The following is a 20,204-nucleotide window of genomic DNA, read 5'->3' on the forward strand; positions in this document are numbered from 1 at the left end:
TGTTTATGTATACTTCCTTAATGGAATGCATCATGCAGTGTTTGCTGTTTCTGTACACTTTTTAAAAAGAATTTGCTGGCTGGAAAGGATTGTTAAACATACTGTCTCTATTCTTATAAAAGATTAGAGTGGCCACATTTTCACCCATTATGGGAGGCACTACTGTTCTGCAGAAGAAAGCATTATGTTTAAACTGTTTTTCCCCTATTGTCAGTAATATCATTTTTCAATTTATTTAATTCATTGAGCATTCCATATAATATGTTGCTTGGATAATCAAGCTAGGAACCATTAGGCTGATGGTTCAGACCACATTAGATTCAAATAATGCTACAACACCGTCAACACAGTCATATATTGTTTTCAGTGTTTCAGACTGTAGACAATGACAATAATCAACAGTAATTTATAGTTTCTTAATGGAATATCCTGAATTTTAGATAGCTGTATTAGAAGTAAATGGGAAATTAGATATTGTGTGTCTTTCAGTTAACAAGACAGCTTCTCTAGATCCATTATGTGACAGACTTTCTTAACTAAGCCTTAAAGTTCTGGTAACCAAAGACCCTAAGGAAACATAAACTCAAGAGGCACTACATATATATAAAATATAAAAAGTTATGTACCTGTGCATATTCTTACATGTTGAAACATTCCAAATCTTTGGTTGAGTTATTCATTTAATGTTTATGTTGAGTTTGCCATTGATATTTAATTTTGCTTTTTTTCTGTTTTTGTTTGTATTTTATGTTGCTTATAGTCTGAGAGTACTCGCCCGTCCTCCCCTACCGACTGTTGCCATATGACCCCGTGGAGTAGAAAGGTATTGAAGTCTGTACATCCCTTTATCCTTCCTCTTCCTCCTCCTTATCTTCAGACTATAATTACGTTTTCTTTTGATTAATTCATGTTTCTTTTCTATTGTTTTATTCTTCATTAACCAATTGCTTTTGTTTTGTTTCAACTGCATTAGGTTCACTATTGTTGCCATTTGTAATGTATAGCTTATTATTTTCATTAAACTAATTAGCTAACAGGATTTTCATACTTGTTTTTCATTGTTTTTTTTGTACATATGCATATGTCGTACATAAACTTGTTCATGCAGATTTCACAGATTTCATCCTAGTATCCTACAGGCATTGTAATAATGTTACCCAAAGAAGTTAACATACACAATGATTCACTATAAGAAATATTCCCCACTGTAGTGCGATCCTGGAGTTAGTATATATATATATATATATATATATATATATATATATATATATATATATATATATATATATATATATATATATATATATATATATATATATATATAGTAAGGGGGTGTCGGGGGCAATGTTGTAAACCATAAACATGGATTCTTACAAGTCAAATGAATAACTCTTTCTAGAAAATAATATATACCTAAACTATGAGGTGGGCTACGCCCCCCCCACTCCCACCCACACCCTCAATGTGGGTGGCTGTGCCCCCCCCCCTTAACTAGATATACTAACTCCAGGATTGCACTACAGTGGGAAACAGGGCTGTTTTGATTAAATGAGTTTCAGTCAAATGAGTTTTCAATGATGTGAGCTTTCAGTGAATTGTGCTCAGGCAATTCAATTTCAGTGAAATGAGGCTTCGACGAAATGAGTTTCAGTGAAATGTGTTTTGTGTCAAACAAGATAGAAAGGTAGAACCATATACATGTATATATATATATATATATATATATATATATATATATATATATATATATATGTGTATGTGTATATTTTTTATCAAGTAACTCCAAGATCGCACAATCCCCAGAGAAAGGGAATATTCCCCTACCCAGAGAGTGCAGTTTTGCACACCTGTCGACCATCTGTTTCAATCGACCAAATGGTGTTGATCGTTCACTCGCCTATCTTACATACATGTATACACATTATACACATGTATATGTTACTCTATGACATAAACTTATTTCTAGATTGTAATGTAATGCCTTAGCAAACGTATGCAAATGCCATACATTTTGTAGTATATCACTGCTCTTTTGTAACCAATTAAGCAACACTGCTAGCATAGAAGTGACCCTGATGCTGTTAAATGCCTGCTGCATAGTTTCCCCATTTATGTGCTTTTATGTTTTTTTTTAGAGTCAGTTGTTTTTCACTATTTCCTTTTTTTTTTGCAGCCCTTTTCATCACCCTGCTGATCCTGGGTTTGCAGGCCACAGATGCCAGCACAGCTCCTATGCTGATTAGTTAGCAAACATGCGTGTTTTCAGTGTTTTAGAATGATGGTGTTGCGCACTGCAGTTTATAACCAGTAATTTAATGTATTACACTGGAATACTCTCGTAATAACAGACTCTTCTTGCTCATCATTTAAATCAGTTTGCTTATTTTCTTCCATTTACTACACTAAAGGTTTGCTATGTACTACATTTTCAAAGATAATGTTACTGTTTAACACTCTCATGAAGAACTGAGCAGGTCTTGCCAGCTCTCCTTCTTTTGAGAGTGTCTTTTCTCCTGCTTGTCTATGGTGCCCCAGTGCAGGCAGAGAGCTCTACCTCAGGTAGGCATACAGGGAGGGGGACACAGACATACAATCCACAGCAGACGGTATGTGCATATGGACTACTGTAATATCACTGCATGCCCTGGTGGGGGTAGGGGTTAACAATACTGCCACAGGGAAAAAAGCTTCACCTACCTTCAGTGTGGTGTCACATGAACTTGCTTCTCTGTCCTTCCACTTTATTGCATAAAATGAGCAGAGTCACTGGTGGGCAGGACTATAATCAAAAACAATACGATGAAAGAAAACACTATTGCAAGCGTGACAAAATACATAATTCAAGTTTCATATTTCAGTTTAATAGTGGAGTGCAGTGTTTCTAAAAGGAGCTATAAAAACTGCCTCGGTTGAGGTAGTGTTAGAGGTTTAATACCAGGGGTTACAGCAGAATGGCAAGATGTAAATTTTTGTTTATTTTTAATGCAGTGCATCTGTTGACCTCTTGCCCCAAGTATGCTGTCTATTCAGTCATTTTATTTACTTATTTTATTTTACATATTTCCAAACCAGCTAAACCTACTGGACCCAAGGGTTAATTTTTAGGGGTTCTCCTGGAGTGCTTGCTGGCTAACTGACTTACTGAGGGTCACACAGTAGGTAAATGGGGGTGATAGGCATCAAACCCTGTACTCTAGGCAACAGGAAACAGCCCAATAACAGTTCAGAGCCTTAATCCTAACCTATATAACTTTCTGGTTGGGGGATGAGAACTGGATAGATGGATTATTAATTTAATTAGTTGTAATCAGAATACCTGTACAACCTGTACATAGCTGTATGATGCCACATGCATTTTACTGCTACATGTAGCTGTCTTTATATATGTAATTTAGCAGCATTACCACACTCACAACCCCAGCTTCTGTAATAAGACAACTCTGTAGTGATCAAATCCAGTATGTCCCTCACCTACCCTGCTTTGTAGAAGTAGTGAAAGAGAACAATTTATCAGCTCCCTATTGAAATGTTGACACTCGAAATGCCAAGTGATGACAACCCGAAAAAAAAAAGATTGAATACACAGGAGAAGAGCAAATCTTGCTCTTCTCCTTTAAACTTCTATTTCCAGTGGGGACAAGCCCCCCCTACATCCCCTACACCCCCCCAAACCTATATAAACCAACTCCAAGATCACCATACCTTGGAGAAAAGGGACTATGCTGAGAAATGGCATCTCGAACTTAGTATATATAAGTACATTCTTTTGGCCATTTAGTCTCCATATTTCAGGACTCGCTCTAGCAGGTCCAACCATTTCAAATGGTTACCCAGTTTATTATTCTTTCCCATTTACATTTCTATGGATTCTGAGACACAGTCAGATTCCCCACTCCTGTCTAGAGATGTATTGCACTGATTGATAAAAGGCAAAAAAAAACCTTGGAAATCATCTAATCTGTTTTGGAACCTACCTCACAATGCTATGAGATAGTTTCTCCATCTTTGTACCCTCTGCCATCACCATTAATTACCCTTTCCAAGTCCTTTCAGCCATCTCCTGCTTAAGGTGACCTGGAATATCACTTTCAAGTATTTCACTGCTCACCTTCAAATATGAACTTTCTCAGGCTACTACACATAGGCAGTGTCTAGTAGTCCAGCCTAATCCCGTATCATAAGTGGATAGTGGAAGAGTGTGATAACAATAATTTACCTAGATTTCAGTAATGTGTTCAAATTCTGTTAAATGGAGCACTGGTTGAGAAGTTAAAGGGAATGAGTGATGCCAACACTTGACAGGAGGAGCAAGAACATGGAGGCTCAGAATAAGAAGTATGGTATTGAGAATGGCCAGTGAACATCATGGTGTCACTTTGATTGGGGTTAAACTTAATACTTTCAAGGCTTCATCTTTCAAATTGTATATCAACTTATGGGGCTTGGCATAATGGTTTAGGTGCTTACCTCACAGACAAGAAGTACAGAGATTGTGGTTTACTAAGGGAAATTGGCTGGGCTTAAAACAGCCACAAGGGCTACAAGCCCACCACTTATGAACCTATGAACTAGTATGACCACTGTCTGCAGGCAACATCTAGATGTGGACAATGACTTAATATAGATGGGCATCAAGAAGTCTCTGAATAGTTTACCTCAGTGGGTTAAGAGACAGCAGCTGGAGTTCAGTGTTAAATAGTGAAATGTTATGAATTTCGGCACCAGGTACACCTACCTGCTGGGTGTATGACTGTAAACTGAGCAGAATAGAGGATGCAGAGAAGGATCTAGAGGTAATAATCATATGTATAATGAACCACAAAGCCCTGTAACATAATGTGATACCCTGAGATATTAGTTTTACTGGCTGTGCTACTAATGGCTTTCTAATTATTGTTTTTTATTTAGTTGGGATGGTTTCAAGGATCATAGAAATATAAAATATAATAGATATGTGTGAGTACTTACCATAGCAACTAATTTTCAAGAAACTCCTCAGCAGTGGGAAACAACTGGATCCCTTTCCTGACAGCCCTCTCATGACATTTCTTCTTAGATTTACATCTGCTATGTCCAGAGCATGCGCACCTCTCACTGGAGCATACCATGATGTCACAGTTCCATGCTAGAATTACATGCTGGCTCCATGTTCTCCAGTTCTCCCCTCCCCCTGTTTTAGGAATATAGGCAGTCCCTAACTGCAAGACAAAAGAGCCTAGTCAAAGATATAAAATTCTTCACATTAAATACTTACAAAGGACAACTCAGATACAGTAGATGTTGTGGCCATGTAGCAGCAAGGCAGTAGTTGGAGGTTAAATAAGCACCTACTGCAGAAGGCCCACATAAAGATCAGCTGATATTGTAAGTTTAACTTGGTCTCCACAAGGAAGAGCGGTCAAAAGGAAGAGTACAGAAGAGAATTTACAACAAATGAAGAAGGTATTGAGACCCATTTCCAGGACTTAGTTGTTAATATTTCTAGTTATACGTTGAACTCTCATGAGTTATCAGTTCTAAATAAAGGGTTGAGTTTTATACCTTCCACTTGCAATGATATCACCGATATCATTGTTGATATCAAACTTTTCACAAGGAACTTGGGTTTAAAATTGCTCTACGGGCAGGATGCCAGTAATAACAATAATGGCTTCATGTCATTTAAGAAACCATCCACTTTCATGCCCCAACAACACCCTCTTTTGGAGGCATTTGAACAGGCATGCGAGACTGACTTGTTTGAGTTATATAATGATAAACAGGTTAAACCAAATTTTTATAATATGACATTCAATGAGAAACAAGCATTAGCTAATTTGAGATGTAATGACAGTATAGTTGTTAGACAAGCTGACAAAGGCAGAGCCGTTGTCATTATGGATAGATCCAACTACTCTGACAAAATGGAACATATGCTCTCTGATAGAGAAACATATCTTCCTATATATAATTACAATCTCAATAATTTGATTAAAAGAGTACATGCCAGCCTATATGATTTAATGCTGACGAATGTCATTGACAAGGAGTTATATACATATTTTTTGGTTGATAACCCCTTGGTTCCCTCGTTTAGGGGCCTCCCCAAGATCCATAAAGATGTGATGGATCCTCCTCTAAGACCAATTGTATCCAGTCGAGGATGTCTGACTGAACCTTTATCTATCCATCTGGATAAAATACTTAAACCAGTCGTCTTAGATGTCAAGCAAGTCCTAAGAGACACGTCTCATTTTTTAGAGAACTTGGCCACTTATAGTCATTCCCCTTCCTTTGGCATTGATGACATACTAGTTACACTTGATGTGAAGTCCTTATTCACATCGATACCCAATGATGTTGGTATGGATTTCATTAGGGCCATATTGGTTCAGAACAAGTTATCATGCAACATGATTACTAGATGTATGTCTCTTCTTGAAATCGTTCTTGAGAACAATGTTCTCTGTTATGACGAGAAATACTATCTACAAACCAAGGGAGTAGCGATGGGCACCCCTTGTGCCAACGCATATGCCAACTTGGTGTTGGCACATTGGGAAGATGTATACGTTTTCAATACTAATACTGAGTTTACGAAATACCTCAAATATTTTAACAGATTTGTAGATGATGTGTTTTTGTTATGGGGAGGTACCGTTGAACAATTGTTGGCTTTTGTAACCTATTTAAATGAGACCACAGATTTTCTTTGTTTTGACTGTTCCCACTCTGTTAATGAGATTGATTTTCTTGATGTCAAGATCATTAAGGGTCCTAATGGCTTTGATACTGAGTTACACAGGAAACCCTGCTGGAAGAACAACTTACTGCATCGGAATAGCATGCATCCCAGGCATGTTCATAGAAATATAGTTAAGAATCAGACCATCAGGGTTTCCAAATTGACATCACAAACTTCTGCCTACAATCAACATAAGATGCAGTTAGCTAAGAATTTTGTTTCTAGAGGCTATGATATAACACAGGTCCTTGATGACATTTCAACAGGAGATCAGCTTAGAGTGGATGTAGGAGATCCATTGATCAATGGACCGTACCCCCACCAGTGTTCTAATAAGGTTAGTGATACAGCTACCACCAATAGGATTATTATTCCTTACACCAATAGGAACACTCATATTTTAGATGTTCTCAATAAAAATTGGAGGCTCCTAATGGTGGATGAAAGGATTAAGAACTTGGTAGATGACAGACCCCGAGTTGCCTACAGGAATATGCTATCCCTTAATAGGTTACTTTGTTATGACAGGGGACACCAGAATGTTAGGATTTCTAACAGGACAGGCACATTTGCCTGCCATTCATGCAATCAATGTAAATATATATTCAATTCTGATTGTTTCATACACCCTGGAACGAAACGCATCTATAGCTTCAAGCACTATGCTGATTGCAAATCTGTCAATCTGGTGTATATTGCTGAATGCCAGCTATGTAAGATTTTCTATGTTGGCATGACAACCAGATCTTTACGTGAACGTATTAGGGAGCATGTCTATGCTATTGAAAAGGGTAATGTTACAAATGCGTTGGCCAAGCACATCGTAGATCAAGGACGTTCACACAGTTTTAAGTTCCAGGTATTAGAGTTAGTCACTAAAAACGGTAGATTAGGCAATATTAGAAACCATACTGAGGAGAGGGAAGGCAAATGGATATTAAAATTGCAAGCCCATAGATTTGGGCTAAATGATAGATTAGCACTCAAGCCATTTTTAGTTAGTAGACCTCTTAGACATTAGTCATTGTGTTTTATTATACATTTTATCATTGTTTTATTGACTGCCATTATCTGATTTGCTGGTTTGAACAGGTAGTGATGTCATTGAGAGTATTTAAGGAGATGTATTTTTACTGCATTTATGTCTGATGAAGCGTTGACTTCAACGCGAAAGCGCTAACCAACTGCAGTCCATTTGTTTGTTCCTTTGCCTTTTTATATTAAACCTGGATTTTATCAACTAGAAAGTTTTTTGGTCTTGGCTTCTGCGGCTCATGGTGCACCTCTCTGTTATATTTCTACTGATATTGTAAGTTGTCACTATCTATTATATCTTGCTTAGTCACTGTCTGCAGAGAGTTATAATTGTAAAGAATCCCCATGGCCATTCTTATTCATGTGATATCCCTGACCTTAATGTTTCCCCTTCCCTAAACCACCCGTGCATACATATAACCTTATGAAAATCCCTTTCCTTAACAGTACCACTGTTTAGGCAAAATATACATGATGTATTAGGCAAAATATATATGATGTTATGATTAGATTTTTTTTAACTGATCAGAAAAAGGATAGTGTTTACTGTACTTTTCAACTGCTTCAATGTCAGAAACTGATGTGGTCAAAGTGTCAACATGCAGAAGTTGATGTTTTTATTGTTGCTTCATCTGTACATCAAATTATTTAAATGTGTGTGTGTGTGTGTGTGTGTGTGTGTGTGTGTGTGTGTGTGTGTGTGTGTGTGTATATATATATATCTATATATATATATATATATATATATATATATATATATGGTTCTACCTGACATAGTCGAAACCACACAACACCGACAACAACATCACCGACACCACATAATCGACAGTCCATTAACACGAAACCTCACATACCCGACAACAAAATAACCGACGGTACACAAACACGAAACCCCATACACTGCACACACCACAATAACAACAATAAAACAAAACACATCCCCATTCCACAAACCACACACACACAAGCACACCAAAATCCTTACAAACCCACACTAAACCTTACCTAACCCTAAGGTCCGTCACTATCGCTGCGTGCCTAACCCGCTCCCTAACCCTAAATCACTTAACCCACCCCTATCGGCTCCTAACCCTAACTCACTTAACCCACCCTATCGCTCCTAACCTAACTCACTTAACCCACCCCTATCGCTCCTAACCCTAACTCACTTAACCCACCCCTATCGCCTAACCTAACTCACTTAACCCACCCCTATCCCCACAGACCGTCAATATCCACACTTACCTGACTCGCACCCTAACGTCCGTCTCTACCGCATACTCACACAGCCTTTTCCCATGTCGGCATCCTCGGTGTTGTCATCCGTCGTGTCGGTCTTCTGCATTGTCGATGTTCTGGAGCTCCGGATTCCGTTGTCGGTCTTCTGCGCTGTCGACGAAGTCAGGTAGAACCATATATATATATATATATTTACCAAAATTGCCTATATAGCAGGTTTGTACTGTTTGTGGGTCCAAGTGGAGAAATGATAAATCAGTAAGCAAAGGAGAGTAGTATTGCTTAAACTAAATTCATCCTCAAGTCTTGGTGGACACTGTTTTTCTCAAACCCTCACCAAGACAGCATTGATATATAGGCTGTATTTTATATAGCTTATATCATGGGAAAAAGTAGGTTAAAAAATAAAACAGCTAGGTGCAAAATACCCAAAATAAAAAAGTGCCCAATCCTGCTAGGTGCACTGGTACCAGGACTGGAGAAAATGACAGTGTATAATCCTCAAGACAAGTAAACATTCTTACAATGAGACTATGCCAGGGCCTGGGGGAGGATGGTCGCCCTGTTGTAGAAGGAAGTAATAGTCCAAAAATCACAAAACTCAATAGGCCAAAAAAGAGCCATAAAGACAATAGAGTGGACTATTGAGGAAAAGAAAGAGATTATGTATATTACTATTATGCAAGAAACCCAGAATTTCAGGATAGAAGATATACTAAAAGATTGAGAGAGATAGTATAGGAAAGAAAAAAATACTTGCACAAGAAAAACTGTTAGAAGTTTCAGATAAAATTTTGGGTTCATTAATACAACAGATTTATGAAAAACATTATATAGCCCAAGAAACCTTGGGACGTTTGTAAAAAGAAGTGACCGAGGAAGTGCAAAAATGTATAGAACGAAATCTAGAGATTTTTGAAAGGTATAAAAACAGAAATATGGACATGGGAAAGAGAAAGAGATTTAATATGGTACAATATTTATGCAAAGGAGTAAGCAAAACTAATCAATACAAAAAGAGCAGCACCAAATATTTGAAGAGAAATGCAGGCAAAGACATCTGGACATGGAAAATTTTACAATACAAAAAATAAGAAAACAAAGGGGAAAAGTAGAAAAGAGGATTAGTAATGGAGAAGTTAAAGAAATAGAAACTGAGGTTATGGATTATCTGTGAAGTGAAGGATTTAGTGTAGAAAATCTAACTCAGTTAACATCAATCAGGATAGAGCAATGGATCTCCAAATTAAGGAGAAACCAGTGGAGCAGGAAACATCTGATCATTTGCCATATGAGGATACTATGGAGCCTTCTATAAGAAATCAGTATAAAAGTTCAGTTGGAGTTATACAGCAAGGGAAGGAATAGGAAACTGTGGCAACCCTAACATAGACAACGTTGTGTAGTGATAGGCCAGTGATTTCCCATATGAAAGAGCAACAGATGACACAGGATGAAACTGAAGAAAATGTAGCACAGGAAGAGGATGTGGAACTTTCTATAGGAAGCCCACAGGAAACTGAGAACAAAGAATGTGCCCTCGATTTAGAAGAAAATGATTTAAGTGAAGAGTTGCTTGATTTAATAGAGATGGACAGACATATTAAGATCAATGAAAGAAATCGACTACAGAAAGTAAATAAAACCCCAAAAATTAGAAGTCTGATAAAACAAATGAGCACAGTAATTAGGACTGTTCATAGAAATTCATGCGATATAACAGAACTAAATAGGATGTATTACTGAGCGGCTAAATTAGTAACAGATGAAGTCTTACCACAAAAACACAGGGTAGTAAGGGAAAGGAAAGGGAGAAATCAAATGCCATCATGCAAGTATCTAACAGAGAAAATGATAAATCAATTAAGATAACAGGTGTATAGAAGAGGGAACAGATCAACAAAAATACTCAGAAAGATAGATGTGATAAAAGTAATGCATAGTTATTAGAACAGATCAGGATCTATTGTGCACTATTGCATATAATAAACTAAAGATATCACCACTGGCAGAACAACTTACAAGATATGCAGATAAACCTAAAGGAAAAGTACAAAATAAGCAATTTATTGATGACCCACAAAAGTTTTATAGACAATGATCAAACAAGGCAAAAGGAATTGAAGCAGCACTAAAAAAGAAGAAATAGATACATTTTGGAGAAATATCTATGAAGATCCTGTGGAACATAACAAAGATGCTAAATGGATAGAAGAAGTAAAGGAAAGAATAAGAAGTTCAAATGTACAGGATATGAAATGGAATGAAGTAACGGTCAGAGAGATTGAAACAAAATTAAGAAAAGCTCCTAATTGGAAAACCCCATGCCTAGATACAGTACCTAACTTCTGGCTAAAGGCATTAACATCTTTACATGAAGATTTAGCCATGAGTAAGAAATTGTATGCGAACCCCGAATATACACCAACCTGGTTAACACCAGAAAAAACAATGCTCCTACTTAAGAATGAACCTGCAAGCTATCCTAAAAGCTATAGTCCAATAACTTGTCTTCCGATGACATGCAAATTATACACTGGAACTGATGCCAACAAAGTTTATACTCACTTAGAAGAAAACTCAATTGCAGCAATAGAACATAAGGGTAACAAAAGGACAAACTAGTATTAAAGGGATAAACATTCAAAGGGAGATATTCCAGGGTGACTCCTTGTCACCCCTGCTCATTTGTCTTGCCCTTAACCCATTAAGCTGTCTACTTAACAGATTAGGCCATGGCTACAATCTGGCTTCCAGAAAACAGCACAGTGTAAAGACTTCTCATCTTCTTTTTGTAGATTATTTAAAACTGTATAGATCATCAAATGAGCAACTGAAAGCACAGCTGCATGTGGTCAAAACTTTTTTTCAGATATAAGAATGTCACTTGGATGTTCTTCATTCCACATTGCTGCAGTCCTAACTATTGGGTAGTCCGCTGTCCAGTCGGCCCGAATACCAGAGTATATGGCTGACGTCGGTCAGGGCGCATTAGACTGACGTCAGTACGTCAGGGTACTAATGCGCATGACCGACGTCATATCCTCAGTCTTTTTTGCCGCATGGTCCGATGCAGAAGCAGTTTTGCGAGTGCAGGTTGGCGTTCTGAAATTTTCTGAAGTCGGAGTTTCAGACCGAATCAGAGTTGGCTAAGTACCCGTTGAGAACATTTTGTTTTTTCTTGCCTCAGTATTTAACCGGATGTCAGAAAAAGTGAATAACTGTATTTCTTGTGGGAAACAGATACCTCATAGGGATTACCATACCTTGTGTATACCTTGTTTAGGGCCTGAGCACGACGTTGTTGGATGCCGCTCTTGTGCTAGGTTTAACAAACGCACTATTAAGAGGAGGTTAGACTGTGCCAGGTTAGTGTTTGGGAAGCGTTGCAATTATAAAATGCCGTCGGATGCTCCGACGCCCGCTTCGTCCAAGAAGCGCAAGGACAAACAGCGAAGCCTAGGGTTGATGAACCGGCAGTCCCGGACGTCGGTTCTTTAGAAGGCTCAGTGGAGCCAGAGGTTTTGCCAGGAGTTTCTTTGGAGTCTCAGGCAGAGACTTTACTGTTACAGGATGTGCCTTCTTTGAGAGGTAGGCCAAGTTTAGCTTCAGTGGGGGCTTCTCCTGGCACTTCAGGTTCTGTGCCTAAGAAACATATGCTTAAAATGGCAGAAGATTTGATTACTATGATTAGAGGTTCTATGCCCCCTCCTGATAAGAGGCCTAGGGTGGAACCTGAGTTTGATAGTTTTGAACAGTGTTCAGAGGCTTCTGAGTCTTCTGCGGAAGATTTGCAGGAGTATCCTCCTTATTCTGATTCTGATGTGGATGATTCCACTCCTACAGCTTCTCCTCCTGAGGATTTCTCATTTTCAGAGACTCTGCATTCCATGAGGGAGCACTTTAAATGGGAAGGCCAGGATTACTCTGATTCCAGGAAAAGGCTTAGGGAATTCTTGTTTTTACCCCAGCATAGGCCCTTAGCTATACCTCCTGTGTTGAATGTGGTGGAAGATGTTTTTGCAGAGGCTTCCCTGAACCCTGATTCTTTGCCTCCTGCTCCTGTTAAACCTGATAGGTACTATAGGGTGCCTGAAGCTCATAAGTATCTTTTAAGAGTCCTAGGGCAGACCCGTAAACTATTTCTCAGGGACCTAAAGGTGTTAAGGCCTCTGTGGTTAAAAACCCTGTTCCCACTGATAAGGAGGCAAGGGCTTTGGATAGATGGGGAAAGAAAGTGTATACTTCTTCCACTTTAGCCATGCGGCGTTGAATTGTCAGTTTCACATGCTAAAATATCAAAATTATCTCCTTTCACAACTGAAATCTAAGGTGGATGCTTTGGTGGAAGGTATTGAGTGTAAAGAGTTGCTGGATTTAGTTCATGTGTCTGAACAAGTGGGTAAGCATTCTTTGCAATGTGGTTTTGATGCTGTACAGGCCTCCTCGAGGGTGGCTGCCACTAGTTCTGTTCTTCGAGGCATGCCTGGTTGAGGGATCAGAATTTAGCTGAGCATGTTAAGACAAGGATTTTGGATGCTCCTTTACAGTCTGATGTGTTGTTTGGTTCGCCTGTGGAAGCAGTTTTAAAGAAAATGGAGGACAAAGCTAAGTCTATGCAAACTGTTAAAGATTTTTGCAGGTGCAGCCACCAAGTTTAGTAGAAATTGGCCTACTAAGGGATGGACATATCCTGCTTATGATTCCCAGTCTAGGGGTAGGTCTAGACGTGGTAGGGGCAGAGCTCAAGGTTCTTTTAGGCCTAGAACAGGGAGTTCACCTGCTCAGACTTCTGGTGAGGGCAGGGGTCAGTCCTTTCGTAAACAGACCCAATGACCTGCCTTTTCAGCTGCCAGTAGATTCTCGTCTGGCAGCTCCTTTGGGAGGAAGACTGTCTCTTTTCAAAGAAAATTGGGATTTAATTACTCAAGACAGATGGGTGTTGGATATCATTCACCACGGTTACAGGTTTTATTTCCATACTTTGCCCCTTTCAAAGGCATGCCAGACGTTCCTCCTCCACAAAGGAAAGAGGCTCACAAGCAAATTTCTCTGTTACTCCAAATAGGGGCCATTCAGCCAGTCCCTGTATCAGAAAGGGGCCTAGGATTTTATTCTCGCCTGTTCCTAGTACCAAAGAAGGGGAACACGTGGAGACCAATTTTGGATTTATCTATCCTCAACACTTATCTGGACATTCCCAAGTTCAAGATGTTGACGTTACAACAGCTTTTACCTCTGCTGGGCAAAGATCACTGGATGGTAACTTTAGATCTCAAGGAAGCTTACCTTCATGTGCCTATAAGACTAAGTTGCAGGAAGTATCTGCGTTTCGAGCTGGAAATTCTCATTATCAGTTCTCTGCATTGCCCTTTGGCTTATCTACTGCCCAGAGTATTCACAAAGGTTCTGGCTCCAGTGATAGCTTACTTCAGGCTAAAAGGAATTCAAATCTATCCTTACTTGGACGACTGCCTGATTCTGGCTCAAGAAAAGGAAGACCTTCTACAGCATCTGGAATATGTTATAGCAGTGCTAAGATGCCTAGGGTATTCTGTGAACGAAATAAAGTCCAGTCTAGTACCCTCTCAAGACATGTGCTTTCTGGGTGTGAGACTGAATACAGCAGCCCAGATGGCCTTTTAACCCCGGACAAACAAAAGAGTCTATCCCTTTACTTCCATCAACTATCTCATCAGTCCGTGCTGACTGCAAGGACAGTCCTTCAAGCATTAGGGTTCATGGCATCTTGTATTCTGGTGCTTCCCAATGCCAAACTGCATATGAGGAAGCTGCAATGGTATCTCAAAATGTATGGACACAGCACTGCCAGGATTTGGACACTGTCATTCAAATAATACCTTGCCTTCAAAAGAATTTTGTGGTGGGCTCAGGAATGTCACCTAAACAAGGGACTCTCTGTGACCCGGCCAGAGGCGAGTCAGATTTTAACGACAGATGCCTCGGACATTGCTTGGGGAGCTCATCTAAATGGAAAGTGGATACAAGACAAGTGGCCTGCCAGACTACAGCATCTACATATCAACATGAAGGAGATGTTAGCAGTCCAGTTTGCATTAATGGCTTTCAAGGAGTTACTTCTTCCAGGGCAGGTGTTGATTCTAACAGACAACACAACTGTCATGTGGTACATCAACAAACAAGGGGGAACACATTCTTATCCTCTATGCAGGCAAGCAATGATTTTATGGGAGACTGCGCTCAGCTTGCAACTAACTCTTCAGGCAAGGTTTCTGCCGGGAGCACAGAACTCCTTAGCAGATGTGTTAAGCAGACAAATCATGGATCCCCACGAGTGGAAACTGGATCTTCATGTATTTCAGAAATTGACAGTGTCATGGGGAACTCCAGACATAGATCTGTTCGCTTCTCCACTAAACCACCAGCTGCCAAAGTTTTGCACAAAGGGGTTTCACAGCTTGGAAATGGATGCTCTTTCTTTCAGTTGGAAAAATCTTCATGTGTATGCCTTTCCACCTCTGCCTCTTCTTCCAAAGGTGCTCTTAAAGGTCAGACAAGACAAGCCAAGGATGATTTTAATAGCTCCAGATTGGCCTCGGCAACACTGGTACCCACTACTAAGGAGTCTGGTAAGGAAGCCTCCATGGCCTTTACCTTTGATTCCACATCTGTTATCTCAGAAGGACGGTCATCTGCTCAATGTCAAGCTTCACTCTCTTCATCTAACAGCCTGGCATATTCTGTGTTGAAACACAGCAGGTCTCAACTTCCTCAGCAAGTTTTAAATGTGATTATGGAAGCTAGAAGACCTAGTACAAGGAAAGTGTACGCAGAAAAATGGAAGAGGTTTTTATTTTGGAGTACAGCAAAGAATTTGGAGATTTCTGAGCCTAATTTGAGTGTGGCTCTTCAATATCTTACTGAGTTATTGGACAAAGGTTTGTCCTTCTCTTCCATTAAGATTCATGCTGCAGCAATTTCAGCTCACTATGATTGTGACCCACCATTGTTTTCGCATCCTTTGTTCAAGCAGTTTCTTAGAGGGGCAAAGAATATAAGACCCCCACGTAGAGCTCCTACTCCTGCTTGGGATCTCAATTTTGTGTTGGAAAAACTTACTCTACAACCTTTTGAGCCTGCGGCTACTGCTGAATTGAAATACTTGTCATGGAAGACTGCTTTTCTGTTGGCTATTACTTCTGCAAGAAGGGTGTCTGAGTTGCAGGCCCTTATGGCAGCAGAGCCCTTTTTGATTTTCCATAAGGATAGGGTATCATTACGTACTAATCCTTCCTTTATGCCTAAGGTGGTTTCTAGTGTGGCTTTAAACCAAACTATTCATTTGCCTACTTTTTATGCAGATCCCCAAAATAGAGGGGAAAAGATTTTGCACACTTTAGATGTACACAGGCAATTGCGTTATTATTTAAGCAGGACTAAGGATTTTAGGCAGTCTCAGCAGTTGTTTGTTTCTTTTGCTTTGAGTTCGTGAGGGCAAGCCTGTGTCAAAACAAACTATTTCTAGGTGGATTGGGTTTTGCATTGCATTTTGTTATTCCCATCATGGCAAGGAGATTCCAGCTGGGATTAGGCCTCATTCCACTAGGGCTACTGCCACTTCAACAGCATTTCTAAGGGCGGTGGCAACTAAGGATATTTTGGAGGCAGCTACTTGGAGTTCAGTGCATACTTTCTCTAAGCATTATCACCTTCCTCTCTACTCTAAGTCTAGGGCTGGTTTTGCCACAGCTATTTTGCAAGGCATGTTGTCAGCTCCTGCTTCTTTATGATTTGCCAGCCTCCCTTACCTCTGCTTTGGGATTCTAACCAATAGTTAGGACTGCAGCAATGTGGAATGAAGAACATAGTACAGTTTTGTACCTACCATAAATGTAGATGTTCGAGGATCCACATTGCTGCAGTCCAATTTACCTCCCTCCTTCCCTCTGTGTTTAGGGGTGGTTGTGTAGGTGAGGTTATATGCTGATATTTTTGTATATATTTTGTATATATTGTACATATTTTGGTGCAGGTATATTGGGCCTTGTCTTTTTAGGGTCTTCTGACATCTGGGGCAAGAAAAGACTGAGGATATGACGCCGGTCATGCGCATTAGTACCCTGACGTACTGACGTCAGTCTAATGCGCCCTGACCGACGTCAGCCATATACTCTGGTATTCGGGCCGACTGGACAGCGGACTACCCAATAGTTAGGACTGCAGCAATGTGGATCCTCGAACATCTACATTTATGGTAGGTACAAAACTGTACTTTTTGACAAATGTGCAAAAGCAACCTTCAAAGCAGGAAAGCTGCAGCATCAAGAAGGCATCAGTTTGGGACAGGAATATGATATAAAAGAACTTGAGCAAGAGGGAGTATATAAATATTTGGGAAGTGATGAAGGATCAACAATAAAACATGAACAAATGCGAATAAAACTTAGTAAGGAATATTTTAGAAGATTAAAATGAATGCTGAAAACAGCGTTGACATCTAGGAACAAAGTTCAAGCTATAAATAAATTTGCTCTTCCTGTCCTAACTTACAGTTTTGGACTGATAGACTAGCCCCAAAAGGTGTTGTTTCAGTTGGACAAGGAAACAAGAAGGATGCTTCATGCTCATCAAATGATTTATAAAAATTAGTGTATACCAAGACTATATATTCCCCATTCTGAAGAAGGTATGGGCCTCCTGAAAACTGATTACATGTATACATCTGCAACCATAGGACTGCATACATATCTGCTGACCTCATAAAACCCAAACATGCTGAAAGTTTTGAAACATGAGGCGAATAAGTCTAAGATGCCTTCCCTGCTTAGTTTATCAGAAGCATATTGGCATCAAGCAGGAATGGAAATCAAACCAGATGTAGATAATAATCAGGCAGCAACTGAATGTGCCAAAAAAAAAAAATATAATATATGGTGCAGGATCAGATGAGAAGGCAAGAAATGTGGAAAAGGCATAACTATAGTTGCAAGTATTGAAAACTCTTGGAACAACATCATGTTGATCAGGATTGAATGCAGAAATGGTAAGGAGAAGTGAATTTAAACCAAAAGACGAAAGGCTAATATTGGCGGCACAAGAGAGTGGTCTATGTATATGTTGGTTTACAAAGTCCATCGAACATGTGGGAGAAACAGAAAAATGTAGGTTTTGGAAAACAAAATTAGAATTGGGTAAAGTTTTCAATTTGCAATAATCACACCTGAGTAGATCTTCATAGGCTATGATACTGCTGCTGCACAAGGGAAACAGTCGCACATCTTGTTGCTGGTGGTAATATACTAATGGCAGACGGACTGTATACTGAAAGACATAATAATGTGGCAAGACTGTTGCATTGGGGATTGTGCAAACATTATAATATTGAAGCTGCTGAAAAGCACTGGAAATATGAGCCACAAAACGTTATAGAAAATAATGTTTATATCACATGGGATCACCAATTACCAACAGTTCAAAAAATAGATGCAAGAAAATCAGAAATACTAGTTCATGAAAAGAAGACAAAAGTAGCATCGATCATTGAAATTACTACTGTGTCTTACAAACAGAGATACACAAAGTCATAAAATACCAGCATTTGCAGGCAGAACCGAGGGCAATGTGGAAGGATACTGAGATAGTTCTAATAGCAGTAGGAGCAATGGGTCTTATAAAAAAGAGTTTACAATCGTACTTAGATATGTTACCGATATATGTAAGTCTGTACGAACTACCAAAGGAGTCAATACTGTGCACATTTCGGGTGCTGCAAAGAGCACTTCTGGCTAACATCAAAGACTGAAACAATAATAATTTCAAGAACTTGAATCATACTTTGACTTAGCATGGGGTCCATTCCTGTCATGGTATTAGAACCGCCTTGGAGAAATTTAAAAAAAAAAAAAAAAAAAAGCAAGAAAAGAGAGCCTATTCAAGGATATAAAATTCTTCACATTAAATACTTACAAAGAACAACTCAGATACAGTAGATGTTGTGGCCATGTAGCAGCAAGGCAGTAGTTGGAGGTTAAATAAGCACCTACTGCAGAAGGCCCGCATAAAGATCAGCTGATATTGTAAGTTGTCACTATCTGTTATATCTTGCTTAGTCACTGTCTGCAGAGAGTTATAATTGTAAAGAATCCCCCCAGCCATTCTTACTCATGTCCAATCCCTGACCTTAATATTTTCCAGGTGCTAAACCACCCATACCTACATATAACCTTATGAAAACCCTTTCCTTAACAGTGCCACTATTTAGGCAAAATATGTGTGATGTGATGATTAGATTTTTTTTTTAACCAATCAGAAAAAAAGAGTGTTTACTGTCCTTTCTCAGCTGGTTCAAAGTCACAAACTGTTGGGGTCAAAGGGTCAACATGCAAAAGTTGAAGTTTTTATCATTGCTTCATCTGTATGTCAAATTATTTAAGTGTGTGTGTGTGTGTGTGTGTGTGTGTGTGTGTGTGTGTGTGTGTGTGTGTGTGTGTGTGTGTGTGGCGTGTGTGTGTGTGTGTGTGTGTGTGTGTGTATATATATATATATATATATATATATATATATATGTATGGATATATATATATATATATATATATATATATATATATATATATATATATATATACATATATATAGATATATATATATATATATATTTATATTTATATATATATATATATATATATACACACACACAATCTCCTGCTTGGATGCAAGGGAGCAGGCTGTACAGCAGTAATTTGTACTGTTAGTGGAAATGACCAGAGGGAAGTGTAGGAATTTGCTGTGAGATTACTAAGTCAGTATGCATCCATCATATGTTAGAACACCATTCAAACCTTGTAAGTCAACAGAGACACTGAGGAATGGAACGTTAACGTTAAAAACCTATGTATCAGATGCGCTTATTGAGGGTGCTGCAGTTCTCATGGGCCAAAACAATCTTGTCAACTTCAGATAGATGTAGAGATGGGAGAAAAATCTGCTTCCTTATTCCATGCCTGCCACAGTTTCTACAGCACTCGTGAGGTGTATATATCAAAACTATGCCAATAGCTCTCATCTGACACCAACCAGTTCACCAGAAACCTGATGTAGGTGAGTCATGTAGTTCTATAATGTGATCTTTTCTGACTTCTTTCAAGACCCATTTGGCCTGATAGATGTGTCTCCAGACTAAAGAAGGCCAGAAAGCTTGTTTTCCATAATCTGCTCAGGACATTAC

At 39.1% G+C, this 20,204-nt stretch overlaps 1 protein-coding gene and 1 pseudogene across 1 annotated transcript in view; one reads left to right on the forward strand and one right to left on the reverse strand.

Moving 5' to 3' along the window:
• NHS (NHS actin remodeling regulator) overlaps nucleotides 1-20,204 on the forward strand; it is a 1,450,195-nt gene that overhangs the window by 1,226,386 nt on the left and 203,605 nt on the right. Inside the window, exon 4 of the mRNA XM_044073055.1 lies at nucleotides 761-823. Within this exon, the coding sequence (XP_043928990.1) occupies nucleotides 761-823 (63 nt within the window). The remainder of the gene's footprint in view (nucleotides 1-760; nucleotides 824-20,204) is intronic.
• LOC122803692 lies at nucleotides 18,146-18,245 on the reverse strand (annotated as a pseudogene).

Source organism: Protopterus annectens, chromosome 5.part1 (assembly GCF_019279795.1).
Source record: "Protopterus annectens isolate FY-2018-M chromosome 5.part1, PAN1.0, whole genome shotgun sequence".
Taxonomy (NCBI): domain Eukaryota; kingdom Metazoa; phylum Chordata; order Ceratodontiformes; family Protopteridae; genus Protopterus; species Protopterus annectens.